This window comes from Oncorhynchus kisutch, linkage group LG19 (assembly GCF_002021735.2).
Source record: "Oncorhynchus kisutch isolate 150728-3 linkage group LG19, Okis_V2, whole genome shotgun sequence".
NCBI classification, from domain to species: domain Eukaryota; kingdom Metazoa; phylum Chordata; class Actinopteri; order Salmoniformes; family Salmonidae; genus Oncorhynchus; species Oncorhynchus kisutch.
Genome location: NC_034192.2, coordinates 37,333,602 through 37,361,199, shown reverse-complemented (window position 1 = coordinate 37,361,199; position 27,598 = coordinate 37,333,602). Strand labels below are relative to the sequence as shown.

At 46.9% G+C, this 27,598-nt stretch overlaps 1 protein-coding gene across 3 annotated transcripts; it reads left to right on the top strand.

The window, feature by feature from the left end:
• Positions 1-177: 177 nt before the first annotated feature.
• ssrp1a (structure specific recognition protein 1a) lies at positions 178-27,598 on the top strand. 3 transcript variants are annotated; one of them, XM_031797771.1, is made up of 19 exons: positions 178-295; positions 871-949; positions 1,977-2,162; positions 12,412-12,517; positions 12,734-12,927; positions 13,180-13,280; positions 13,499-13,628; positions 13,821-13,924; positions 14,084-14,212; positions 16,333-16,557; positions 16,652-16,724; positions 16,839-16,844; positions 17,910-18,033; positions 18,295-18,337; positions 20,856-20,985; positions 22,832-22,999; positions 23,174-23,271; positions 23,396-23,597; positions 27,033-27,598. In XM_031797771.1, exons 2-19 carry the CDS (start codon positions 896-898, stop codon positions 27,096-27,098), a joined length of 2,139 nt encoding a protein of 712 aa, XP_031653631.1. In that variant the 5' UTR covers positions 178-295; positions 871-895; the 3' UTR covers positions 27,099-27,598. The 3 variants fall into 3 exon arrangements, with proteins under 3 accessions (XP_031653631.1, XP_031653633.1, XP_031653632.1); XM_031797773.1 differs by lacking the exon at positions 16,839-16,844; XM_031797772.1 differs by lacking the exon at positions 16,839-16,844 and having other exon boundaries at positions 17,907-18,033.

Here is a 27,598-nt window from a genome sequence, read left to right as displayed (position 1 = left end):
CATTGCAGGTGGTTCTGAAAACGATGAGGGTTGCGTTTCATAAAACAAGGCCTACTAAAGACTGAAAGCTTTCGTATTAAACTATTCTAATCTGTTTCTAGAGGAAGCCAATTTGTTTATGTTAGTCTCAGGCGAAAGACCAACACAGCCGAGCATCTTTAAAAGGTGTTATTTTCTGGTAAGAAGAACGAAACGGAAGTAAATGCTAAAGTAGCATTGATTTATTTCCGGTGACGTCAGCTCTTGCCTTGACGCTTCACGCGGGAAACGGCGAGGTCTCCTCATCACATTTACAGTAAGACATCAAGTTTTTGTTCTTTTTATTTAGGGAGATAAATAGTGGATTGCAAATATATGTGTATAAAACTAGATCAATTAGACAAGTAAAATTGCCCTAGCTACTATTGATCCATAGGAATCAAATAGTTGACGAAGCAACTCAACATCATCACTAGCCAGCTAGCATGCTAGCCACACTCGACTGGCATCCATTTACTAGCAATCTCGTTACATGTCCAGCTATCTAACGTTCTACGATAGATAGCTAGTTAGTATCTGCATGTTCTAGCCAGAAATAAAGCAGCTTGCTCATTGTTGTTCACTTACTACTAAGCCTTTATATCCGCATTGAGTTGTCACGCTAGCTGGCGTATGTTGTTATTGGCTAGCTACTTAGCCTAACTACATGTTTTGATTTTGCAAAGCTAGCTAGCTAATTAGATATTAAATGAAACGGCAACAACAGTCTGTGTCACCCGTTGACTCTCAGAGGAATTAGCAAAATAGCTCGATATATTACAACGTCGGCTCCTCTGAATTAACATTGCTAGCTTGCTAACTGATTGACATGATCTTCCTCTGTTTCCTCAGCTGAGCATCACTTGTAGAGGCAGAGATGGGAGACACGCTGGAGTTCAACGAGATCTACCATGAATCCAAGGGGTCCTGGGTCAGTAACTGGCTATTCAAATGCGTTCCCAATAATATTGCAATAAGTCACAGATTTGGCACATTGTGCACATGTTACACATTAAATATGCATTGACGCAAAATTGACAGACGTATGCTAGCCAACAAAATAGAACTAGATTGGCTGAACGTGAAATTGATTTCAATATGATGGAAATATAAAGGCCTATGTATGTAGCCTACTGTAATTATCTTTTAATGCAGTCATCTTGGTTTTCATTTGAAGTATCTGATTATCCTTTGCTTGTTTGTAGCAATTGCAAAGACATTGGCAACTTTCTATGTGTAGTCAACTTCGTTCTGAAGTTACTGGTGGTCACAGAGACAGATAAACATCTGGATTCCATGTTTAGCTGAGATATTCTGTCTGTAAAGTGATGCGGAAGGACAAAAAAAGCATTTAACGATGCACTTAGCTGTTTTAATAGCGGTCTGAGGCAGTCTGTAAATAACAAGCATTTTCAATTGCAACTTTAGTAACAAAGGTTTTGGGAAACAGCTCAGAGACTTTAAAGATGCCCCTACAAAGGTTCTAATGACGAACTTAGCCTTAAGATGCTTTTGGAAAACCGGGCCCTGATTAGTTGAATCAGGTCTGTTAGGCCTGCCAGGGATCAATGTGGAACAAATGCCTGCACACCCTGTGGGTCTCCAGGACCAGGATAGAAGTAGACATGGATATTATGGTTGGCACTATACCAGTATGAAGAGGACTTAATTCCTTGAGGAAAACACTCCTAATGTTAGCAACAACTTTTTTATGTTGTCACCCAGAGTCACATTTGTTTATTAGCGAGCAATAGCACATTATATTTGACAAAAGTAGGTTTTAAAGGATCATAGAGTGAAGTCTTTGCTTCGTGTTTTCTTTTTAGCGAAGGATAATGGAGTATTGTAATGGATATACAAATAAATTGCCACAATCTGGCACTGGCATCTGACAAACTCCCTAGTAGCTAATCGCAGTAACCTAAGTGTATTTATGTGTGTGTGTGGTGTCTCTGCAGAACGACGGTCGTCTGCGGTTCAGTAAGCAGAATGTGGTGTATAAGAGCAGTAAGACCGGGAAGGTGGACAACATCCCGGCAGCAGAGCTGTCTGTGGCCACATGGAGGCGTGTGTGTCTGGGACACGGCATCAAACTGGCAACCAGCAACGGCCATGTCTACAAATACGACGGCTTCAGAGACACGGTGAGGCAGTGTGTGAACGAGTGAGGGAATTTGTTTGAAAATGGTTGTGTGAGCGATGGCTGTGGTTTTGTGTTCATTTGTGAGTTCTGTGTGGGTAGGTGTCGGGTGAGCTTTTAGATAAGTCTGTTGATCTGTTCACACGTGTATGTGTACTGTGCAAGAGTGGATCTGCGTCTCTGCGTGTGTGAATGTGAGTGCATGTGTGTACAATCTAGCCTTAACAGTGCTGCTACAGATCTCCTGAGGTTAGCTGCTGTAGAGAGAGAGAAGGAAGGCTGTTCTCCTGAGGTTAGCTGCTATATAGAGAGAGAAGGAAGCCTGTTCTCCTGAGGTTAGCTGCTATAGAGAGAGAGAAGGAAGGCTGGTCTCCTGAGGTTAGCTGCTATAGAGAGAGAGAGAGAAGGAAGGCTGGTCTCCTGAGGTTAGCTGCTACAGAGAGAGAAGGAAGGCTGGTCTCCTGAGGTTAGCTTCTACAGAGAGAGAAGCTAAGGTGGTCTCCTGAGGGTAATCATTGTATTTTTGAAGATGGGATCTTCTGACTGAGGGTTTAGACAACGGTGTCACTGGTGAGGAATTGGTTAGTGGAGCAGCCAGCGAGTCAGTCACTGATGTGTACACCCTCTATATCCTCTAGGGCTGACCCCCATTGTTGTCGACTGGTCGATAGGCTGTTGTTCGACCAAGATTTCTTTAGTCGAGCTGTAGCAACATATAAAAAAAAAATTATAATCTTTGTGTACAATACACCAGTCTGATTGGCGCCTGTCTGAGTGGACTGATCCATTGTGGAGGCCGTGGGGATGGCACAGTCCATCACTAAGCCGTGATACTGAAATTGTATATGGTTAAATTATATACGAACAATGGTGTAACACAAATAAAAAGTATATTATTTTATAACAAATGCTATTTTTCCCCTGTTGGATAGTGGATGCGTTTCTGAAACATGTCAATGCGCTGTTGAATTGACACCTTCTAGACCATGTTGCTATGTGTATTCAGACCCCTTGACTTTTTCCAAATTTTGTTACGTTACAGCCTTTTTCTAAAATGGATTAAATTGTTTTTCCCCCATTCAAATCTACACACAATACCCCATAATGACAAAGCAAAGTGGGGTGTTTATACATTTCTGCAAATGTATGAAAAGGAAGGGGGGAAAATCAAATCAAATTTTATTTGTCACATACACATGGTTAGCAGATGTTATTGCGAGTGTAGCGAAATGCTTGTGCTTCTAGTTCCGACAATGCAGTAATAACCAACAAGTAATCTAACTAACAATTCCAAAACTACTGTCTTATACACACAAGTGTAAGGGGAAAAATAATATGTACATAAAGATATATGAATGAGTGATGGTACAGAGCAGCATAGGCAAGATGCAGTAGATGGTATCGAGTACAGTATATACATATGAGATGAGTATGTAAACACATTTTACATAAGTATTCAGTCCCTTTAGTCAGTACTTTGTTGAAGCACCTTTGGCAGTGATTAGAGTCTTCTTGGGTATGACTCTACAAGCTTGGCACACCTGTATTTGGGGTGTTTCTCCCATTTTTCTCTGCAGATCCTCTCAAGCTCTGTCAGGCTGGATGGGGAGTGTCGCCACAGCTATTTTCAGGTCTCTCCAGAGATGTTAGATTGGGTTCAAGTCCAGGCTCTGGCTGGGCCACTCTAGGACATTCGGAGACTTGTCCCGAAGCCACTCCTGCGTTGTCTTGGCTGTGTGCTTAGGGTCGTTGTCCTGTTGGAAGGTGAACTTTCGCCCCAGTCTGAGGTCCTGAGTGCTCTGGAGCAGGTTTTCTTCAAGGATCTCTCTGTACTTTGCTCTGTTCATCTTTCCCTCGATCCTGACTAGGGTTGCAAAAGGTCTGAAATGTTTTCCAGAAATTTTACATGGGAAGTTAAGCATGGGAATTTTGATTTAAATTCAGCAAAAAAAGTTAGCTTTTTACAGTGAACCTTTTTTGTGGGATACACTTAAGGCAATTCTTGGTCTTGTGGCATATTTTGGTTAAACTTTCCCCAATTCAACGGAATTGCAACCCTCTGCATGCACAGTGCATTTTCCCGTCACATCTGCAGTGCACTCTTCCATCACATGTACAGCTGATTCTCAAGATCTTGCACACTAATGAGATGCTATTGAGCCCACACTACTACACTGTCTGAGCCAATGACTACATGCTTTCTGGTAAGTTTTGATTACAATACTGGGTGGGGTGAATATATTTTATAGGACATACATGATTTTTTGTTAACTAGTATACGGTAGCCTACAGCAAAGTGTGTTTAAATCATTTGTAACTTGTTAACAATTTCTTCTAGTTAGTTTTTGCAACCCTGTGGGTTTCAGCTTGCTTGAGCCTGCTAACTGAGGAGTGTTAATTCACCTGTTTCCATACATGTTTCATTCAAGAACATTTGTTACAAATTAGTTGTTTAATCTAATTGCTTAACTATTTATCTGTACATGGAATTGTATTTGTCGTTTTTTTTGTGTGTTGTTATCGTCTTTACAGGCCAATGCCACAGGCACTAGCTGACGTGTGGAGACATTTCACTGCAGCTAATGCAGAAGGAAAAGCTGTGTCAAATCATGTGAAGAATGCAACGAAGATGCAGAATCATCTGGCCAAGTGCATAAAGTTCTATCAGCTCTCACAACAAGCAACCTCTGACAAAAGTCCCTCCACTTCTATTTGAGGTGAAAATTATGAATCAGACACCTTATCGATAGCAACAGCTCATGGTCCTCCTGGAATCAGAAGTTTTTTTGACTCAATGGAGGAACGTTGTCAGATAAATTTTGACGAATGTCTTGCTCGAGCTGTGTATGCAACTGGTACAGCTCTGATGCTCACAGGCAATGTGTATTGGAAGAGATTTCTGAATGTTCTTTGCCCAGCGTACACCCCTCCAACCAGGCATGCTTTATCTACACATTTTCTGGGTGCAGAGTTCAAGTGAAGGTCAAGCAAATCATAGAGAAAGCAGACTGTATTGCAATCATCTCTGATGGGTGGTCGAATGTTTGTGGGCAAGGAATAATGAACTACATCTCCACCCCTCAACCAGTATTCTACAAGAGCACAGACACAAGGGACAACAGACACACCGGTCTCTACATTGCAGATGAGCTGAAGACAGTCACCAATGACCTTGGACCACAGAAGGTATCTGCACTAGTGACAGATAATGCTGCGAACGTGAAGGCTGCTTGGTCTAAAGTGGAGTAGTCCTACCCTCACATCACACCCATTGGCTGTGCTGCTCATGCATTGAATATGCTTCTCAAGGACATCATGGCACTGAAAACAATGTGTACACTCTTCAAGAGAGCCAAGGAAATGGCTAGGTATGTGAAGGGTCATCAAGTTATAGCAGCAATCTAACTCGCCAAGCAAAGTGAGAAGAATAAGAGCACCACATTGAAGCTTCCCAGCAACACCTGTTGGGGTGGTGTTGTCATCATGTTTGACAGTCTCCTGGAGGGGAAGGAGTCTCCAAGAAATGGCCATATCACAATCTGCCGATATGGACAGCCCCATCAAGAGGATCCTCCTGGATGATGTATTTTGGGAGAGAGTGGTAAGCAGCCTGAAACTCCTGAAACCAATAGCAGTAGTCATTGCACGGATTGAGGGAGACAATGTCATCCTGTCTGATGTTCAGACTCTGCTTGCAGGTGTAAGAGATGAAATCCGTACTGCCCTGCCCACTTCACTGTTGCTCCAAGCAGAGGAAACTGCAGTTCTGAAATGCATCCAAAAGCGTGAAGACTTCTGTCTCAATCCCATACACGTGTTGGACCGGTGTTTGCCTTTCCAAATCATGTCCTATCAATTGAATTTACCACAGGTGGACTCCAGTCAAGTTGTAGAAACAGCTCAAGGATGATCAATGGAAACAGGATGCACCTGAGCTCAATTTCAAGTCTCAAAGTAAAGGGTCTGAATACTTATGTAAATATGGTGTTTCTGTTTTTATTTCATACATTTGTTAAAATGTCTAAAAACCTGTTTGCTTTTTCTCTATGGGGTATTGTGTGTGGATTGATGAGGGGGGTGAAATAATTGAGTCCATTTTAGAATAAAGCTGTAACGTAACAAAATGTGGAGATATTCAAAGGGTCTGAATACTTTCCGAATGCACCGTACCTACAGAAATAAGACCGATCCTGCCACTGTAGCCTGTCTTAGCGTTTGGTTAACAGCTTACTGATTCCGTGAACAGCAAGCCTCACGCAACAGTTTCCTAAATTGGGCTGTTTTTAATCTTTACTCTGCTGTAATAAAGGCTTTACACTTTTCTTTGCATTAGACCAGCCTCTCTGGTATTTATTCTTTTAATCGATTTAGTATTATTTAATCTGTTACAAATGATCAGACTAATTATGCTTCTAATAATAACCCTCCTTTTCCTTTAATCTCCTTTTTGTTATTACTATCATTATAATAAGTACTTTCATTATTATTAGTAGGCATAGTATAGCAGCCTTGTATAACCACCATCGATCGAGCTGTCGGCCTAAGGGTGCAACCTGTTTAGTCTTAATATTGTAACTTCCTTGGGCCTATATTTCAATACTTACAGGCTATTGTAACAATCAGTCATTTATTTGTTCATGTCATCACACAGCATACATTCATGATGTGAAATGTAATCAAGCATTTTAGTTTGAAAATAACAAAGGGGCCATTGAATAATTAGCGTAAATAATAAATTGGCCTAAACCATTCCGTTTCAGAAATTGCATTCACAAATGAATGGGACCGTTTTTAGTCTTTGCTGTAATAAAGGCTTTACCCCCCCCCCCCCCCAAAAAAACCGTATTCAACACATTCTCTGGTACGCCTATAATTTATTTAGTGTTTACATTGTTCCAAACGGTCTGAAATTATATTGTAATCTAACAGCACCTGTTTGGCGCGCACACAGGCCTAATGTGCACGCCGCGCTTGCTCTGTACCTTCTTTTTCACGATCTCCAGTATTTCCCATAACTAGTCAAATGTATTCCTCACATCTGATTTCCCCTTTACCTCCTGCGCAACCAGTAAGCATTCCCCCGTTTCAAATGTATTTTTAACATCATCTGCTTCCATTTTGCGGTGACGTGTTAAGGTGTTCAGAGTTTGTTCTAACCAATTTATTTATGATGTGCTGTAGGTCAGGCCCTAGGGTTGAGGGAATGGTTTCTTCCTAAACAAATGAGGGATTTCGGTAACAGAACTTTTCAGTAAGAAATGACACTAATAATGTTGCAGCTTCGTCAACAAGGACAGCGCGATCAACACTGTTCTCTGGTGGTCTCTGCACCAGTGAGGACAGAGTCAACGGGTGCTCGTCACACAGTTACTCGCTGTCTTTAAAAAAATATATATATATATATATTTTTTTTTACACGGCTCAGCAAGTCTGAGCCAGGCGGCACAATCAAGTCAATTGTGGTCGAACTCCCTCTAGTTATTTGTCTTTTAATTATTTAATCAAACAGTGCGCGTAAAGCATCAGACAAGCTCAGAGCCTATAGTTGATTTTATTAAAACACATAGGATGTGTCAGTCGAATCATTTATGAAAAAAGAGATGTCTAAGAATTTCGACAAATCGATTGGTCGAAAGATCAGACGACTCTTGGTCGACCAAGATTTTTTTTAGTCAGGGACAGCCCTAATATTCTCACTGGTTCGACACCACCTCAGCCTACTTCTCATGTACAGTACCAGTCAAAAGTTTGGACACCTACTCCATTTTTTATTTTTATTTTTTTATTTTTTTAACTATTTTCTACATTGTAGAATAATAGTGAAGACCTCTATGCACTATGAAATAACACATGGAATCATGTAGTAACCAAAGAAAGTGTTAAACAAATCTAAATATATTTTAAATGTGAGATTCTTCAAATTAGCTACCCTTTCCCTTGATGACAGCTTTGCACACGCTTGGCATTCTCTCAACCATCTTCATGAGGTAGTCACCTGGAATGCATTTACATTAACAGGTGTGCCTTGTTAAAAGTTAATTTGTGGATTTTCTTTCCTTCTTAATGTGTTTCAGCCAATCAGTTGTTTTGTGACAAGGTAGGAGTGGTGTACAGACGATAGGGCTATTTGGTAAAAGACCAAGTCCATGTTATGGCCCGACCAGCTCAAATAAGCAAAGAGAAACGATAGTCCATCATTACTTTAAGACATGAAGGTCAGTCAATGCGGAAAATTTCAAGAACTTCAAAAGTTTCTTCAAGTGCAGTTGCGAAAACCATCCAGCGCTATGATGAAACTGACTCTCATGAGGACCAACACAGGAAAGAAATACCCAGAGTTACCTCTGCTGCAGAGGATAAGTTAATTTCAGATCAAGTTCAGATTTCAGCCTATATAAATACTTCAGAGTTCCAAGTAACAAACACATCTCGACATCAACTGTTCGAGGAGACTGTGTGAATCAGGCCTTCGTGGTCGAATTGCTGCAAAGAAACCACTACTAAAGGACACCAATTAGAAGATGACTTGCTTGGGCCAAGAAACACAAACAGTCCAAATTTTTTTGTTGTTGTTGTTGTTCCAACTGCCATGTGTTTGTGAGAATGGAGTGGGTGAATGGATGATCTCTGCATGTGTAGTTCCCACTGTGAAGCATGGAGGAGGTGGTGTGGTGTGGTGGTGCTTTGCTGGTGACACTGTCTGTGATTTATTTAAAATTCAAGGCACACTTGACCAACATGGCTACCACAGCATTCTGCAGCGATACACCATCCTGTCTGGTTTACACTTAGCGGAGCTATCGTTTTTCCACAGGATAAACGCAGAGTGAAGGAATATCAGCCAACAAGTGCTCCGCATATTTAGGAGCTCCCTCAAGATTGTTGGAAAAGCATTCCTCATTAAGCTGGTTGAGAGAATGCCAAGAGTTTGCCAATGTAAAATATATTTTGATTTGTTTTAGACTTTTTTTGTTACATGATTCCATATGTGTTATTTCATAGTTTTGAAGTCTTCACTATTATTCTACATTTTAGAAAATATTCACACACAAAAAAACCTTGAAAGAGTAGGTGTGTCCAAACTTTCGACTGGTACTGTATAGACAATGTGTTGAATGTCTGTGCTGAACAAGTAATGATAATGTATTTGAATTGGGACTGGTGAATTGCACTGATGACGTATCACATATCTGTTTACTAATTTGGTACCTCTTGTAAACAGCACTGCACTTACCCTGAGTTTGCTTTGCACTGATCTGGACTCCACTGTGTTAGCCGTAACTGGGTCTATTCACGAGGCACAATTTACAAAACCTAAACAAAGGGGGCCGACACACTGGGAGGGACAATCCTGTCCAATAGAAAACACTTGTTTTTCATTTCCTGTTGCAAAACTTGGTGTCCACTAATGCATAGAACCCTGGTGTCAAGATCACATGGCAACATCTGTGTTACAGAGCATCTTGTTAGTTAGGGGGAGAGGAACAGGGGTGTTGGAATGGAACACATAGGGGACAGGGAGGGGTGGAGGGAGGATTGGTGCAGGAGGAAATTGGTGTGTGTGGAGGATGGGGAGGCTGGGATGAGTGATTATTATGGCTGTGTCATGTAAGCAACAGCACTCTGCCAAAGGAGTAATGAAGGATGGTGCTCTACATATTGGAGCTGATGAGGACAGCAGGAACACACACACACATTGATATGTACATCTTTACATAGTTACCGGTCACTCATTACACACACGCACAGATTTATATCCAGTATATACTATATAATGTAAACTTAGGTCTGTATATACGGGCTGTCACACACAAACACAATGTCTTCATTCATCTTTACAAACACACGCACCGATGTTGTCAACACACTGATCTGATGTTCTATACACACACAGATGGACACGCATTCACAGTCTGGCGAATATTCTCTCTCTGTCCAACACACACACACACACACACTGTGGGCTTTCCCACTCTCTACTAACCGAACACAGGGGTTTTCAAACTGGGGTCCAAGTTACTGCAGGGGGTTGGCAATGTTTTAGAAAAGTCTACAGGAACAGTTGGCCTGCTAGCTATTCCTGTTCATCCAACGCTGGGGAAGTAGATTCATGGATTCATTGCTAAAATCTCAAACAATCCCTTTTAATATGGAGGAAATTACAGTAATTTCAGCTAATTACAGGGTTTTTTCTGTATAGAAAATTCTTAGGCGGGTCATCTGAGTGCACATTTTTGGGTTGGAAAAACAGTTTGTGTCAACTTAACCCTTTACACTCGTGGGAATTGGCCTATATGGAGAAGTAGGGCTGGGATGATACCAGTACTGCGGTACTCGTTGGTATCGTGGCAAGGAAACCAAGCAGATTTATCTTCTTTAGGAGAACAGACCAAATGATGATGTCATCCTGAGTCGCATTTTATTTACTTTCCTTGTTAAAGCACACTATAATTGACATAAAACAGGGTTTTAAAGGACCAAAGAGTTTGGTCTGCTTCGTGTTTCCATTTTTGTCTTGTAAAAAAATATTGCTTTTCTTGTATCATCCCTAATTGGATAGGAAATGTTTCTTACAGAAGAAATATGAAAAACATATTCATAACCATGGTAGCAATTGAAAAGTGACAGTTTTGAGTATATGGGGAAATTATTAGACCAAAGGTGAGGACAGAACAGAACAGTTCAGCTGACACAAGGACTGAATAAAAAAAAATCTCCCCAATTTGGTCAAAAACTATTGGTAGTTACAGTCCTATCGCAGCAACTCCCGTACAGACTCGGGAGAGGTGAAGGTCGAAAGCCGCGCGTCGGCCGAAACACAACCCCGCCAAGCCGCACTGCTTCTTGGCACAATGTATGCTTAACCCGGAAGCCAGCCACACGCACCAATGTGTCGGAGGAAACTGCAAAATTTGTTTAGAATCTGAAAAGGTTTCTCTCGACTCAGTGGGGGAAAATGTGCTTGAGAACAGCAAAATGTTCTCGCCACTGCCAAGATACAGCACCATCACCTCTCTAGCTAATAGGCTCTGTTAGAGTTTACACTTCCAATGAACTGTGGGGAGGTCAAAATAATGAAACTGTACCAAATCAATGTGGATGACTTTTACCTGATGACAAGGCATCTATTGTTTTGCTAACATGATGGGGTCGCTGGTTGTCCTGGGCAGGGGTCCCTGGGTTGCCGGTTGTCCTGGGCAGGGGTCCCTGGGTCGCCGGTTGTCCTGGGCAGGGGTCCCTGGACAAGAAAAGTTTGAAAACCCCTGACCTAACAGACAAGCTGATACCCAGGTGCATAAGCTCTATTTCCCCCACGTTCTCCTTTTCCTCTCTCAAAAACACACCATGCACTGTCCTTTCACACACCATGCACTGTCCTTTCACACACCATGTACTGTCCTTTCACACACATGCACACTGTCCTTTCACACACCATGCACTGTCCTTTCACACACATGCACACTGTCCTTTCACACACATGCACACTGTCCTTTCACACACATGCACACTGTCCTTTCACACACCATGCACTGTCCTTTCACACACCATGCGCACTGTCCTTTCACACACCATGCGCACTGTCCTTTCACACACCATGCACTGTCCTTTCACACACCATGCACTGTCCTTTCACACACATGCACACTGTCCTTTCACACACATGCACACTGTCCTTTCACACACATGCACACTGTCCTTTCACACACATGCACACTGTCCTTTCACACACATGCACACTGTCCTTTCACACACATGCACACTGTCCTTTCACACACATGCACACTGTCCTTTCACACACCATGCACACTGTCCTTTCACACACCATGCACTGTCCTTTCACACACATGCACACTGTCCTTTCACACACATGCACACTGTCCTTTCACACACATGCACACTGTCCTTTCACACACATGCACACTGTCCTTTCACACACATGTGGAAGTGATTGTGGTGTGTGTCTGGGTGCTCCAGCTCTAATCGGGCCGGCAGGATAAATAAACGGGCTGATTGTAAGCTGCGAGAAGGAGAGCGCGACCAGAAGGGGGGAGCGACCAGATTGAGCTGCGATTAATTAGCCTCCTCTTCAAGGGGGAGGAGAGAGGGGTGTTTCTTTGTTTTTCACTGAATAGTGTGGTGGGCAGTTTAACTGAACATCTTTCCTCTCTGTTTTCTATTTTGCTTTCTCTCTGCCTCTCCCTGTCGTCGCCCCCCCCCCCCCCCCCTCTCTCGCTCCCTCCCTCTCTCTGCAGGATTATGAGAGGATCTCTGAGTTCTTCAAGGCCAACTACAAGGTGGAGCTGACAGAGAAGGACATGTGCGTGAAAGGCTGGAACTGGGGCACTGCTAAATTCTCTGGTAAACAACACCCTCTAAATGTCACTGAACACTTATCACACAACACCAACAGAGGATCTGATCATCCTGCAATTCCCTCCTGGCTGGCAGGTTTACAAAACAACCCTTTTCATCTCTGGATCTCTCTTACTGATCCGTTGTAGCATTCCTCCAGCTAGGCGGTGGTGCATTATGGGAGCTGTGGTTTTTGAACCACTCTTTCCCCACTCTCCGCAGGTCCATTGTTGTCGTTTGATGTGAATGACAGCTCCGTGTTTGAGATCCCCCTGGCCAGCGTGTCCCAGTGTGCCACCGGGAAGAACGAGGTGACGCTGGAGTTCCACCAGAACGATGACGCTGAGGTCTCTCTCATGGAGGTCCGTTTCTACGTCCCCCCCGGCCCCGCAGACGAGGGGGCAGACCCCGTGGAGGTAACCCACGCTCTACTCTGTCCTGCTGCTGGCTGAAAATGGAGTGATCGGCGGTGCCTTACTGGCTTCACCCCAGCAGATGGCGCCACCACTACAGCTGTCCCTATACTCAGAAACAGTCCATTTTCACCCCAGCAGATGGCGCCACCACTACAGCTGTCCCTATACTCAGAAACAGTCCATTTTCACCCCAACGTCATTGATGCGGTGGTTATTCCTGTTTTAACCCTGTGTCCCTGTCCTCCCTGTCAGGCGTTTGCCCAGAACGTGCGGTCTAAGGCAGATGTGATCCAGGCTACAGGAGATGCTGTGTGTGTCTTCAAAGAGCTGCAGTGCCTCACACCCAGGGGCAGGTACTGTGGCATCAGCATCACGAACCACTATTCATCAGTATTATCCGTCGTTGTTTTGTTGAATATTACTCTCCATTTATCAGATTGATCCACATTGTTCGCTTGGCTCAACGCTAGCCCCCCCCCAAAACGAAAACCTACCACATACTAGACAAACACCCACTTTGAAGGCAGGCCTCCCTCTCGTTTACCCACGTTCTTCTCCCTCTGTGCGTCAGGTATGATATCCTCATCTACCCCGCCTTCCTGCACCTCCATGGTAAGACGTTTGACTACAAGATCCCCTACACCACCGTGCTGCGTCTCTTCCTGCTACCAAGCAAGGACCAGAGACAGATGTTCTTCGTTGTAAGTGTGTGTGTGTGTGTGTGTGTGTTGATTGAGGTGAGTGGTTGACAGTTGAGTGTAGATTGTGTTAAGATGGTGTCGGGGGCCACCGAATGTGCAGACAACACAGTGTAAATGCACTTCAAAGCCCTTGCCATCGTCTTCGATTCATAATCATTCTGTCTTCTTCTACGCCCCCCCCCCCCCCTGTAGATCAGTCTGGACCCGCCCATTAAGCAGGGACAGACGCGTTACCACTTCCTCATCCTGCACTTCTCTAAGGAGGAGGAGCTCAAGCTTACCCTCAACATGAGCGAGTGAGTGGGAGAGGGAAACGACAGCAGCTCAACACCGCATGGGAGAGGGAGAATGAACACTTAATACAATGTCTGTTTCCCTCTTCTCTCCCCCTCTCTCTTTGGGCCCTCTCCCCCGTTCTTCCTCCCTCTCCTGCCCCTCTCGCTCCCTCACCGAAGGGAGGAGGTGGAGAAGCGTTATGAAGGGAAGCTCAGCAAGAACATGTCAGGTTCTCTCTATGAGATGGTCAGCAGGGTGATGAAGGCTCTGGTCAACAGGAAGATCACTGTGCCCGGAAACTTCCAGGGGTAAACGCACACAGACACACCGGATCGCCAACACATACACGCACACAGACACACCGGATCACCAACGCACGCACGCACAACACACACACGCGATCACATACACGCACAACACACACACGCGATCACCAACACATACACGCACAACACACACACGCGATCACCAACACATACACGCACAACACACACACGCGATCACCAACGCACGAACGCAGAATCACTTGCAAAATATGCACCAATGTTCCTCCTCTCTTCCTACAGTGTAAACCCATTGGGCCTGTACACTGTTCCCCCTCTCTTCCTACAGTGTAAACCCTTTGGGCCTGTACACTGTTCCCCCTCTCTTCCTACAGTGTAAACCCTTTGGGCCTGTACACTGTTCCTCCTCTCTTCCTACAGTGTAAACCCTTTGGGCCTGTACACTGTTCCTCCTCTCTTCCTAAAGTGTAAACCCTTTGGGCCTGTACACTGTTCCCCCTCTCTTCCTACAGTGTAAACCCTTTGGGCCTGTACACTGTTCCTCCTCTCTTCCTACAGTGTAAACCCATTGGGCCTGTACACTGTTCCTCCTCTCTTCCTACAGTGTAAACCCTTTGGGCCTGTACACTGTTCCCCCTCTCTTCCTACAGTGTAAACCCTTTGGGCCTGTACATTGTTCCTCCTCTCTTCCTACAGTGTAAACCCTTTCGGCCTGTACACTGTTCCCCCTCTCTTCCTACAGTGTAAACCTTTTGGGCCTGTACACTGTTCGCCCTCTCTTCCTACAGTGTAAACCCTTTGGGCCTGTACACTGTTCCCCCCTCTCTTCCTACAGTGTAAACCCTTTGGGCCTGTACACTGTTCCCCCTCTCTTCCTACAGTGTAAACCCTTTGGGCCTGTACACTGTTCCCCCTCTCTTCCTACAGTGTAAACCCTTTGGGCCTGTACACTGTTCCCCCTCTCTTCCTACAGTGTAAACCCTTTGGGCCTGTACACTGTTCCTCCTCTCTTCCTACAGTGTAAACCCTTTGGGCCTGTACACTGTTCCCCCTCTCTTCCTACAGTGTAAACCCTTTGGGCCTGTACACTGTTCCCCCTCTCTTCCTACAGTGTAAACCCTTTGGGCCTGTACACTGTTCCCCCTCTCTTCCTACAGTGTAAACCCTTTGGGCCTGTACACTGTTCCTCCTCTCTTCCTACAGTGTAAACCCTTTGGGCCTGTACACTGTTCCCCCTCTCTTCCTACAGTGTAAACCCTTTGGGCCTGTACACTGTTCCCCCTCTCTTCCTACAGTGTAAACCCTTTGGGCCTGTACACTGTTCCTCCTCTCTTCCTACAGTGTAAACCCTTTGGGCCTGTACACTGTTCCTCCTCTCTTCCTAAAGTGTAAACCCTTTGGGCCTGTACACTGTTCCCCCTCTCTTCCTACAGTGTAAACCCTTTGGGCCTGTACACTGTTCCTCCTCTCTTCCTACAGTGTAAACCCTTTGGGCCTGTACACTGTTCCTCCTCTCTTCCTACAGTGTAAACCCATTGGGCCTGTACACTGTTCCCCCTCTCTTCATACAGTGTAAACCCTTTGGGCCTGTACACTGTTCCTCCTCTCTTCCTACAGTGTAAACCCTTTGGGCATGTACACTGTTCCCCCTCTCTTCCTACAGTGTAAAACCTTTGGGCCTGTATACTGTTCCTCCTCTCTTCCTACAGTGTAAACCCATTGGGCCTGTACACTGTTCCCCCTCTCTTCCTACAGTGTAAACCCTTTGGGCCTGTACACTGTTCCTCCTCTCTTCCTACAGTGTAAACCCTTTGGGCCTGTACACTGTTCCCCCTCTCTTCCTACAGTGTAAACCCTTTGGGCCTGTACACTGTTCCTCCTCTCTTCCTACAGTGTAAACCCTTTGGGCCTGTACACTGTTCCTCCTCTCTTCCTACAGTGTAAACCCTTTGGGCCTGTACACTGTTCCTCCTCTCTTCCTACAGTGTAAACCCTTTGGGCCTGTACACTGTTCCTCCTCTCTTCCTACAGTGTAAACCCTTTGGGCCTGTACACTGTTCCTCTGCCGAGGCATGACATTATAAACGTGCCATGAGACACTGTATGATGTCCTTCAGAATAACTGAGTCTGCTCTCCCCTGTAGTAACACCCCTGGGGCCCAGTGTATAACGTGTTCCTACAAGGCTCAGTCCGGCCTGCTCTACCCGCTGGAGCGAGGCTTCATCTACGTCCACAAGCCCCCCGTTCACCTGCGCTTCGAGGAGATCTCCAGTGTCAACTTCGCCAGAGGCACCACCACCACGCGCTCCTTCGACTTCGAGGTGGAGACCAAGCAGGGGAACCAGTTCACCTTCAGCAGCATAGAGAGGTATTAGAGGGGACGGAGAAATGCGCAGCACAAAAGCTCCCGTGTTGATTCTGTGTCGAGAATTCACGGTTCCTGTTTCTCTCTCTCGTCACAGGGAAGAGTACGGGAAGCTGTTTGACTTTGTCAACGCCAAGAAACTCCACATCAAGAACCGAGGATTCAAGGAGGTAACCTTTAGGAGATGTTTACTGTGGTGGACATGCATTCAACTCCTCTCTGATGTGTTTATAAATATTGATGATGTCACTCTCTTCTTGTCTGTCTGTTGTGTACCCCTGAAGAAGAAGGTTGGTATGGTTACGGGGGTGTGGGAGTGTTGGCTTGATTTTTGGTTTGGAGCGATTACTGCTCGCATGGTGTGTGTGGGGGGGGGGGGGGGGGGGGCTTGTGTCTGTATGTTTTTTTGGGGGGGGGGCTATAATTCTAATCATGGTGGTTGATTTCAGTGAAGAACCATGAATGATTTACTAATCAGTATATGATTGCTGATTATGCTTATCCACAGATGTGTTTTGGAGAGTGTGTGTGAAAGAGAGAGGTGTGTGTGGTGGTCTCGTTCTTCTATCCTCATGGGGACCGGAAATCCTCCAAATTCTCCAAGGATAGTAAAACGAGGGGGGAAAATCTCCGTTGTGGGGACATTTCCCAGAAAATCTATTTTAGGCTTAGGGGTGAGGATTAGGGTTAGGGAAAATAGGATTTTGAATGGAAATGTAATTTAGGTCCCGACGAGGATAGTAAAACATGCTGTGTTTGTGTGTGGGGGGTGCTGCCTGCATTGTCTTGACTAATGTATTGCCCGAGGCATTGCAATGTGTTAACTGAAAGAGGAAACACATCCTCTAAACCAAATACAGGAAGTCCTGATTTTTACTCCCAGAATGCTCTCTGGTAATATAAACAGCCCATTCTGTCCATCAGTGCCCCACTCCGTTGCCCTGGGTTTTAGTCGCCACGGCAACAAACTATTACCTTGAGGTCACCTGACTGGTAAAGAACTACAAAGGATCATGTCTTCCACTTCCTCCTGTTTGTCTCGCTTCTTAGCTTTCAACTTAGGGAGAATCTCATTACATTTCCTTGATTCCTCGCGTCCTCTCTCGAATCCTCCTCAAAACACATTAGATGAGGTCAGAGGTCTTTGACCTTCTCATCCAATGGGTTTTAAGGACGTGAGGAATCAAGGAAATGCAATGAGATTCTCCCCTAGTCTCCATTCCCAGCAGTAGTCCTAAAGGTAAGGAGGTAAGGAATTGTAAAGTGTTGGAATAGGAAGAGATACAGGGCCTTGTTGGAGCATCATGGGTAGTGTAGTCTCTGACTCTCTGCTGCCCCCCCGACATGGTATAAAGGCTAAGAACAACGAGTACAGTGACTCAGACGACGATCAGCACGATGCCTACCTGGAGAGGATGAAAGCCGAGGGCAAGATCAGAGAGGAGGGAGACGGCAGCAACGACTCAGACGAAGAGACCGGTGAGTGACAGCTCCCGCAGCTATTAGGGTGGCCAGGCCGCTATGTGCCAGCTCCCGCAGCCAATAGGGTGGCCAGACCGTTGATTGACAGCTCCCGCAGCCAATCAGGGCCTCCCTAATAGAGCTCAATGGGACTCATTCATACATGAAGAGATTTAAATACGCCGTAGGTCTGGCTATTGTGAGCTAGTTGTGTCGCTGTCCAAGAGAGCAGTGGGTTTGGGGGAGAGCTGTGTTACTGATGTTCTCTCTTTTTACCAGATGAGTCTTTCAACCCTGGAGAGGAGAGTGACGTCGCTGAGGAGTGAGTTTACCCATCATCCCTCACTCACTTACCCATTGCCTACTTCAGCAGCCCCCCCCCTCTCTCTCGCTCCCCTCTCTCTCCCTCCCCTCTCCCCCCCCCCCCTCTCGCTCCCCTCTCTCTCCCTCCCCTCTCTCGCTCCCCCTCTCTCCCTCTCTGTTTAACAGTATTCCTCCCCTCTCTCTCCCCCTCTCTCTCCCTCTCTGTTTAACAGTATTCCTCCCCTCTCTCTCCCTCTCTGTTTAACAGTATTCCTCCCCTCTCTCTCCCTCTCTGTTTAACAGTATTCCTCCCCTCTCTCTCCCTCTCTGTTTAACAGTATTCCTCCCCTCTCTCTCCCTCTCTGTTTAACAGTATTCCTCCCCTCTCTCTCCCTCTCTGTTTAACAGTATTCCTCCCCTCTCTCTCCCTCTCTGTTTAACAGTATTCCTCCCCTCTCTCTCCCTCTCTGTTTAACAGTATTCCTCCCCTCTCTCTCCCTCTCTGTTTAACAGTATTCCTCCCCTCTCTCTCCCTCTCTGTTTAACAGTATTCCTCCCCTCTCTCTCCCTCTCTGTTTAACAGTATTCCTCCCCTCTCTCTCCCTCTCTGTTTAACAGTATTCCTCCCCTCTCTCTCCCTCTCTGTTTAACAGTATTCCTCCCCTCTCTCTCCCTCTCTGTTTAACAGTATTCCTCCCCTCTCTCTCCGTCTCTGTTTAACAGTATTCCTCCCCTCTCTCTCCCTCTGTTTAACAGTATTCCTCCCCTCTCTCTCCCTCTCTGTTTAACAGTATTCCTCCCCTCTCTCTCCCTCTCTGTTTAACAGTATTCCTCCCCTCTCTCTCCCTCTCTGTTTAACAGTATTCCTCCCCTCTCTCTCCCTCTCTGTTTAACAGTATTCCTCCCCTCTCTCTCCCTCTCTGTTTAACAGTATTCCTCCCCTCTCTCTCCCTCTCTGTTTAACAGTATTCCTCCCCTCTCTCTCCCTCTCTGTTTAACAGTATTCCTCCCCTCTCTCTCCCTCTCTGTTTAACAGTATTCCTCCCCTCTCTCTCCCTCTCTGTTTAACAGTATTCCTCCCCTCTCTCTCCCTCTCTGTTTAACAGTATTTCTCCCCTCTCTCTCCCTCTCTGTTTAACAGTATTTCTCCCCTCTCTCCCCCTCTCTCTCCCTCTCTGTTTAACAGTATTCCTCCCCTCTCTCTCCCTCTCTGTTTAACAGTATTCCTCCCCTCTCTCCCCCTCTCTGTTTAACAGTATTCCTCCCCTCTCTCTCCCTCTCTGTTTAACAGTAATCCTCCCCTCTCTCTCCCTCTCTGTTTAACAGTATTCCTCCCCTCTCTCCCCCTCTCTCTCCCTCTCTGTTTAACAGTATTCCTCCCCTCTCTCCCCCTCTCTGTTTAACAGTATTCCTCCCCTCTCTCTCCCTCTCTGTTTAACAGTAATCCTCCCCTCTCTCCCCCTCTCTGTTTAACAGTATTCCTCCCCTCTCTCTCCCTCTCTGTTTAACAGTATTCCTCCCCTCTCTCTCCCTCTCTGTTTAACAGTATTCCTCCCCTCTCTCTCCCTCTCTGTTGAACAGTATTCCTCCCCTCTCTCTCCCTCTCTGTTGAACAGTATTCCTCCCCTCTCTCCCCCTCTCTGTTGAACAGTATTCCTCCCCTCTCTCTCCCTCTCTGTTTAACAGTATTCCTCCCCTCTCTCTCCCTCTCTGTTTAACAGTATTCCTCCCCTCTCTCTCCCTCTCTGTTTAACAGTATTCCTCCCCTCTCTCTCCCTCTCTGTTTAACAGTATTCCTCCCCTCTCTCTCCCCCTCTCTCCCTCTCTGTTTAACAGTATTCCTCCCCTCTCTCTCCCTCTCTGTTTAACAGTATTCCTCCCCTCTCTCTCCCTCTCTGTTTAACAGTATTCCTCCCCTCTCTCTCCCCCTCTCTCCCTCTCTGTTTAACAGTATTCCTCCCCTCTCTCTCCCTCTCTGTTTAACAGTATTCCTCCCCTCTCTCTCCCTCTCTGTTTAACAGTATTCCTCCCCTCTCTCTCCCTCTCTGTTTAACAGTATTCCTCCCCTCTCTCTCCCCCTCTGTTTAACAGTATTCCTCCCCTCTCTCCCCCTCTCTCTCCCTCTCTGTTTAACAGTATTCCTCCCCTCTCTCTCTCCCTCTGTTTAACAGTATTCCTCCCCTCTCTCCCCCTCTCTCTCCCTCTCTGTTTAACAGTATTCCTCTCCCCCTCTCTCTCCCTCTCTGTTTAACAGTATTCCTCCCCTCTCTCTCTCCCTCTCTGTTTAACAGTATTCCTCCCCTCTCTCTCCCTCTCTGTTTAACAGTGTTGCTCCCCTCTCCCTCCCCCTCTCTGTTTAACAGTGTTGCTCCCCTCTCCCCCTCCCCCTCTCTGTTTAACAGTGTTGCTCCCCTCCCCCTCCCCCTCTCTGTTTAACAGTGTTGCTCCCCCTCTCTCCCTCTCTCTGTTTAACAGTGTTGCTCCCCTCTCCCTCCCCCTCTCTGTTTAACAGTGTTGCTCCCCTCTCTCTCCCTCAGGTATGACAGTAACGCGTCGGAGAGCGACAGCGGCAGCGGAGGGGATGGCAGCGGTGATGAGGGAAAGAAGAAACCTGCAAAGAAGGCCAAAGTCGTGAAAGAGAAGAGGGAGAGGAAACCACGCAAAGAGGTGAGAGAGAAGAGAGGGATTAGGAGTAATCTAGAAGAGGTGAAAGAGAAGAGGAGCGGGATTAGGAGTAATCTAGAAGAGGAGAGGGATTAGGAGTAATCTAGAAGAGGAGAGGGAGAAGAGAGGGATTAGGAGTAATCTAGAAGAGGAGAGGGAGAAGAGAGGGATTAGGAGTAATCTAGAAGAGGAGAGGGATTAGGAGTAATCTAGAAGAGGAGAGGGAGAAGAGAGGGATTAGGAGTAATCTACAAGAGGAGAGGGAGAAGAGAGGGATTAGGAGTAATCTAGAAGAGGAGAGGGATTAGGAGTAATCTAGAAGAGGAGAGGGATTAGGAGTAATCTAGAAGAGGAGAGGGATTAGGAGTAATCTAGAAGAGGAGAGGGATTAGGAGTAATCTAGAAAGAGGAGAGGGATTAGGAGTAATCTAGAAGAGGAGAGGGATTAGGAGTAATCTAGAAGAGGAGAGGGATTAGGAGTAATCTAGAAGAGGAGAGGGATTAGGAGTAATCTAGAAGAGGAGAGGGAGAAGGAGTAATCTAGAAGAGGAGAGGGAGAAGGAGTAATCTAGAAGAGGAGAGGGAGAAGGAGTAATCTAGAAGAGGAGAGGGAGAAGGAGTAATCTAGAAGAGGAGAGGGAGAAGGAGTAATCTAGAAGAGGAGAGGGATTAGGAGTAATCTAGAAGAGGTGAGAGAGAAGGAGTAATCTAGAAGAGGTGAGAGAGAAGAGGAGCGGGGATTAGGAGTAATCTAGAAGAGGTGAGAGGATTAGGAGTAATCTAGAAGAGGTGAGAGTGAAGAGGAGCGGGGATTAGGAGTAATCTGGAAGAGGAAAGCGGTGAGAGAGAAGAGGGATTAGGAGTAATCTAGAAGAGGAGAGGGAGAAGAGAGGGATTAGGAGTAATCTAGAACAGGTGAGAGAGAAGAGGAGCGGGATTAGGAGTAATCTAGAAGAGGAGTGGGAGAAGGAGTAATCTAGAAGAGGAGAGGGATTAGGAGTAATCTAGAAGAGGAGAGGGATTAGGAGTAATCTATAAGAGGAGAGGGAGAAGGAGTAATCTAGAAGAGGAGAGGGATTAGGAGTAATCTAGAAGAGGAGAGGGAGAAGAGAGGGATTAGGAGTAATCTAGAACAGGTGAGAGAGAAGAGGAGCGGGATTAGGAGTAATCTAGAAGAGGAGTGGGAGAAGGAGTAATCTAGGAGAGGGATTAGGAGTAATCTAGAAGAGGAGAGGGATTAGGAGTAATCTATAAGAGGAGAGGGAGAAGGAGTAATCTAGAAGAGGAGAGGGATTAGGAGTAATCTAGAAGAGGAGAGGGAGAAGGAGTAATCTAGAAGAGGAGAGGGAGAAGGAGTAATCTAGAAGAGGAGAGGGATTAGGAGTAATCTAGAAGAGGAGAGGGAGAAGGAGTAATCTAGAAGAGGAGAGGGAGAAGGAGTAATCTAGGAGAGGGATTAGGAGTAATCTAGAAGAGGAGAGGGAGAAGGAGTAATCTATAAGAGGAGAGGGATTAGGAGTAATCTAGAAGAGGAGAGGGATTAGGAGTAATCTAGAAGAGGAGAGGGATTAGGAGTAATCTAGAAGAGGAGAGGGAGGAGAGGGATTAGGAGTAATCTAGAAGAGGAGAGGGAGGAGAGGGATTAGGAGTAATCTAGAAGAGGAGAGGGAGGAGAGGGATTAGGAGTAATCTAGAAGAGGAAAGAGGAGAGAGAAAGAAGGGGGAATAGATTAGTAATATCTTTGTTTATTATGGTTGTATCAGAGAAAAATATACCTTTTCGACCTATGGCAGCACTTCCAAAATGGATGTATTTATTTATGCTCATGTTTCTCTCTCTGTCTTTTAGAAGAAGCAGAAGGACACGAACGCCCCCAAGAGGCCGATGAGTTCCTACATGCTGTGGCTCAACTCCAGCCGCGAGCGCATCAAGTCTGAAAACCCCGGAATCTCAATCACAGAGATCTCCAAGAAGGCAGGAGAGATGTGGAAACAGATCGGGAAGGAGGACAAAGAGGTGAAGGAGGGGGAATGCTTTCTCTACTCTCTGTTTCTCATATTCTGCTCCTCTCTCCCATTTTTCTGTTTGGGAATTTTGTATAAAATAATTGTCACCCTAGCAAACTGTAATTCTGTATTTAAACCATTATTTAGGAAAACAGATTGATAACAAAAGGTTTCTCTCTGCAAGGAATGGGACGGGAAGGCAGAGGAGGCTAAAAAGACCTATGAGAAAGCCATGAAGGAATACAGAGAGAGTGGTGGAGGCTCCTCCACACCAGCCAAGAAGTAGGAGACCACACACACACACACACACACTACCAGGTGCACATAGAAGCTCTTAACACACACACTCATAACAACCTCAATCTTACAACCATCTTGACCCTAGAGTTCCATTTCTCTCCATCAGGGAGAGCAAGAAGAAGGCGGGAGGCAAGAAGGAGGACAAGAAGAGGAAGTCTGGTGGAGGAGAGAAAGAAAAGGAGCAAGGAGGGAACGACAGCTTTAAGAGCCGAGAGTTTATCTCCAGCGAGGAGAGTTCATCTGACGGTGAACGCAAGAAGGCCAAGAAAGCCAAGAAGGCCAAAGGCAAACCCCAGAGCAGGGACAAGGTACTGCACTGTCACCATGGCAACAATAGGATGAATTGATGGGATTATCATAGTGAAGAATATCTCTCTCTCTCTCTCTCTGTCTCTCTGTGTGTTTATCTCTCTCTCTCTCTCTCTCTCTCTCTCTCTCTCTCTCTCTCTCTCTCTCTGTGTGTTTACCTCTCTCTGTGTGTGTCTCTCTCTCTCTCTGTGTCTCTCTGTGTGTGTGTGTCTCTCTCTGTGTGCGTCTCTCTCGCCCTGTCTCTCTTGCTCTCTCGCCCTGTCTCTCTTGCTCTCTCGCCCTGTCTCTCTTGCTCTCTCGCCCTGTCTCTCTTGCTCTCTCGCCCTGTCTCTCTTGCTCTCTCGCCCTGTCTCTCTTGCTCTCTCGCCCTGTCTCTCTTGCTCTCTCGCCCTGTCTCTCTTGCTCTCTCGCCCTGTCTCTCTTGCTCTCTCGCCCTGTCTCTCTTGCTCTCTCGCCCTGTGTCTCTTGCTCTCTCGCTCTGTGTCTCTTGCTCTCTCGCTCTCTCGTCTTGCTCTCTTGCCGTCTCTCTTGCTCTCTCGCCCTGTCTCTTGCTCTCTCGCTCTGTGTCTCTTGCTCTCTCGCTCTGTGTCTCTTGCTCTCTCGCTCTGTGTCTCTTGCTCTCTCGCCCTGTGTCTCTTGCTCTCTCGCCCTGTCTCTCTTGCTCTCTCGCCCTGTGTCTCTTGCTCTCTCGCTCTCTCGTCTTGCTCTCTTGCCGTCTCTCTTGCTCTCTCGCCCTGTCTCTTGCTCTCTCGCTCTGTGTCTCTTGCTCTCTCGCCCTGTGTCTCTTGCTCTCTCGCCCTGTGTCTCTTGCTCTCTCGCCCTGTCTCTCTTGCTCTCTCGCTCTGTGTCTCTTGCTCTCTCGCCCTGTCTCTCGCTCTCTCGCTCTGTGTCTCTCGCTCTCTCGTCTTGCTCTCTCGCTCTCTCACTCTGTCTCTTGCTCTCTCGCCCTGTCTCTTGCTCTCTCGCCCTCTCTTGCTCTCTCGCCCTGTCTCTCTTGCTCTCTCGCCCTGTGTCTCTTGCTCTCTCGCCCTGTGTCTCTTGCTCTCTCGCTCTGTGTCTCTTGCTCTCTCGCCCTGTCTCTCTTGCTCTCTCGCCCTGTCTCTTGCTCTCTCGCCCTGTCTCTTGCTCTCTCGCCCTGTCTCTTGCTCTCTCGCCCTGTCTCTTGCTCTCTCGCCCTGTCTCTTGCTCTCTCGCCCTGTCTCTTGCTCTCTCGCCCTGTCTCTTGCTCTCTCGCCCTGTGTCTCTTGCTCTCTCGCCCTGTGTCTCTTGCTCTCTCGCCCTGTGTCTCTTGCTCTCTCGCTCTGTGTCTCTTGCTCTCTCGCCCTGTCTCTCTTGCTCTCTCGCCCTGTCTCTTGCTCTCTCGCCCTGTCTCTTGCTCTCTCGCCCTGTCTCTTGCTCTCTCGCTCTGTGTCTCTTGCTCTCTCGCTCTGTGTCTCTTGCTCTCTCGCTCTGTGTCTCTTGCTCTCTCGCCCTGTCTCTCTTGCTCTCTCGCCCTGTCTCTTGCTCTCTCGCCCTGTCTCTTGCTCTCTCGCCCTGTCTCTTGCTCTCTCGCCCTGTCTCTTGCTCTCTCGCCCTGTCTCTTCGCCCTCCTGTCTCTTGCTCTCTCGCCTGTGTCTCTTGCTCTCTCGCTCTGTGTCTCTTGCTCTCTCGCTATGTGTCTCTTGCTCTCTCGCTCTGTGTCTCTTGCTCTCTCGCTCTGTGTCTCTTGCTCTCTCGCTCTGTCTCTCGCTCTCTCGTCTTGCTCTCTCGCCCTGTGTCTCTTGCTCTCTCGCTCTGTGTCTCTTGCTCTCTTCTCCCTGTCTCTCTTGCTCTCTCGCTCTGTGTCTCTCGCTCTCTCGTCTTGCTCTCTCGCCCTGTCTCTTGCTCTCTCGCTCTGTCTCTCTCGCCCTGTCTCTCTTGCTCTCTTGCTCTGTGTCTCTTGCTCTCTCGCCCTGTCTCTCTTGCTCTCTCGCTCTGTGTCTCTCGCTCTCTCGTCTTGCTCTCTCGCCCTTGTCTCTTGCTCTCTCGCTCTGTCTCTCTCGCCCTGTCTCTCTGTCTCCTTGCTCTGTGGTCTCTTGCTCTCGTCGCCCTGTGTCTCTTGCTCTCTCGCCCTGTGTCTCTTGCTCTCTCGCCCTGTGTCTCTTGCTCTCTCGCCCTGTGTCTCTTGCTCTCTCGCCCTGTGTCTCTTGCTCTCTCGCCCTGTGTCTCTTGCTCTCTCGCCCTGTGTCTCTTGCTCTCTCGCCCTGTGTCTCTTGCTCTCTCGCCTGTCTCTTGCCTCTCGCTCTGTCTCTCTCGCCCTGTCTCTCTTGCTCTCTTGCTCTGTGTCTCTTGCTCTCTCGCCCTGTGTCTCTTGCTCTCTCGCCCTGTGTCTCTTGCTCTCTCGCCCTGTGTCTCTTGCTCTCTCGCCCTGTGTCTCTTGCTCTCTCGCCCTGTGTCTCTTGCTCTCTCGCCCTGTGTCTCTTGCTCTCTCGCCCTGTGTCTCTTGCTCTCTCGCCCTGTGTCTCTTGCTCTCTCGCCCGGTCTCTCTCGCCTGTGTCTCTTGCTCTCTCGCCCTGTGTCTCTTGCTCTCTCGCCCTGTGTCTCTTGCTCTCTCGCCCTGTGTCTCTTGCTCTCTCGCCCTGTGTCTCTTGCTCTCTCGCCCTGTGTCTCTTGCTCTCTCGCCCTGTGTCTCTTGCTCTCTCGCCCTGTGTCTCTTGCTCTCTCGCCCTGTGTCTCTCTTGCTCTGTGTCTCTTGCTCTGTGTCTCTTGCTCTGTGTCTCTTGCTCTGTGTCTCTCTTGCTCTGTGTCTCTCTTGCTCTGTGTCTCTCTTGCTCTGTGTCTCTCTTGCTCTGTGTCTCTCTTGCTCTGTGTCTCTCTTGCTCTGTGTCTCTCTTGCTCTGTGTCTCTCTTGCTCTGTGTCTCTTTCGCTCTCTCGCTCTGTGTCTCTCGTTCTCTCGCTCTGTGTCTCTCGCTCTCTCGCTCTGTCTCTCGCTCTGTCTCTCGCTCTGTCTCTCGCTCTGTCTCTCGCTCTGTCTCTTGCTCTCTCGCTCTGTGTCTCTTGCTCTCTCGCTCTGTGTCTCTTGCTCTCTCGCTCTGTGTCTCTTGCTCTCTCGCTCTGTGTCTCTTGCTCTCTCGCTCTGTGTCTCTTGCTCTCTCGCTCTGTGTCTCTTGCTCTCTCGCTCTGTGTCTCTTGCTCTCTCGCTCTGTGTCTCTTGCTCTCTCGCTCTGTGTCCCTTGCTCTCTCGCTCTGTGTCTCTTGCTCTCTCGCTCTGTGTCTCTTGCTCTCTCGCTCTGTGTCTCTCGCTCTGTGTCTCTCGCTCTCTCGCTCTGTGTCTCTCGCTCTCTCGCTCGCGCTCTGTGTCTCTTGCGCCCTGTCTCGCTCGCTCTGTGTCTCTCTCGCTCTGTGTCTCTCTCGCTCTGTGTCTCTCTCGCTCTGTGTGTGTGTGTCTCTCTGTCTCTCATTGTGTCTGTCTCAGGAGTCTGAGGAGGAAGAAGAGGAAGCAATGACCACACCCCCCAGCTCTGAAGAGGACTCTGACTGAGGAGAGGGGGAGGAGCCTCGCTGGACCTGCTGAAGACATCGCAACGAATAGGGAACATTTGGACAAGTTTACTCAGTGACCGGTGCACGAAGAAACGCAGATCATATCATATAAACACACACACTAAGCGTTAAATGGACCAATCATTTGTTCTCCTGCTCTGATGTCCTACACATTCTCAGAAAGTCAATACCTCTTGCTGTGCTGACAGACTATTTGTTTTCCTGATGCTAAATAGAGGGTTTTTCAACAGACTTAAGTCTGATCTATCCAACAGAATATTATGTACTACATTACCCATGATTCTACTGGGTTCTATTCTATTCGCCCCATGGGGATGGTTGTAGTTTAGTAGCACTGAGACATGCAGAGGGGTCTTCAGTCTTGAGATTTTAAACTGTTTAGAGAAATTAAGAACTGCAATTCTGTGCGTTTTTGTTTATTTGCCATGTCAAGTTTGTCTTTTTCAAAGTGAAATAATACATCTTTTTTAAATAAAA

What these genes read in the sequence shown, in the direction of transcription:
- ssrp1a (XM_031797771.1), top strand. Translation starts at nt 896, where the DNA reads ATGGGAGACACGCTGGAGTTCAACGAGATCTACCATGAATCCAAGGGG. An exon ending in ACGACGGCTTCAGAGACACG is followed by an intron (nt 2,163 to 12,411) that starts GTGAGGCAGTGT and finishes CTCTCTCTGCAG; the next exon opens with GATTATGAGAGGATCTCTGA. An exon ending in GGGCACTGCTAAATTCTCTG is followed by an intron (nt 12,518 to 12,733) that starts GTAAACAACACC and finishes CACTCTCCGCAG; the next exon opens with GTCCATTGTTGTCGTTTGAT.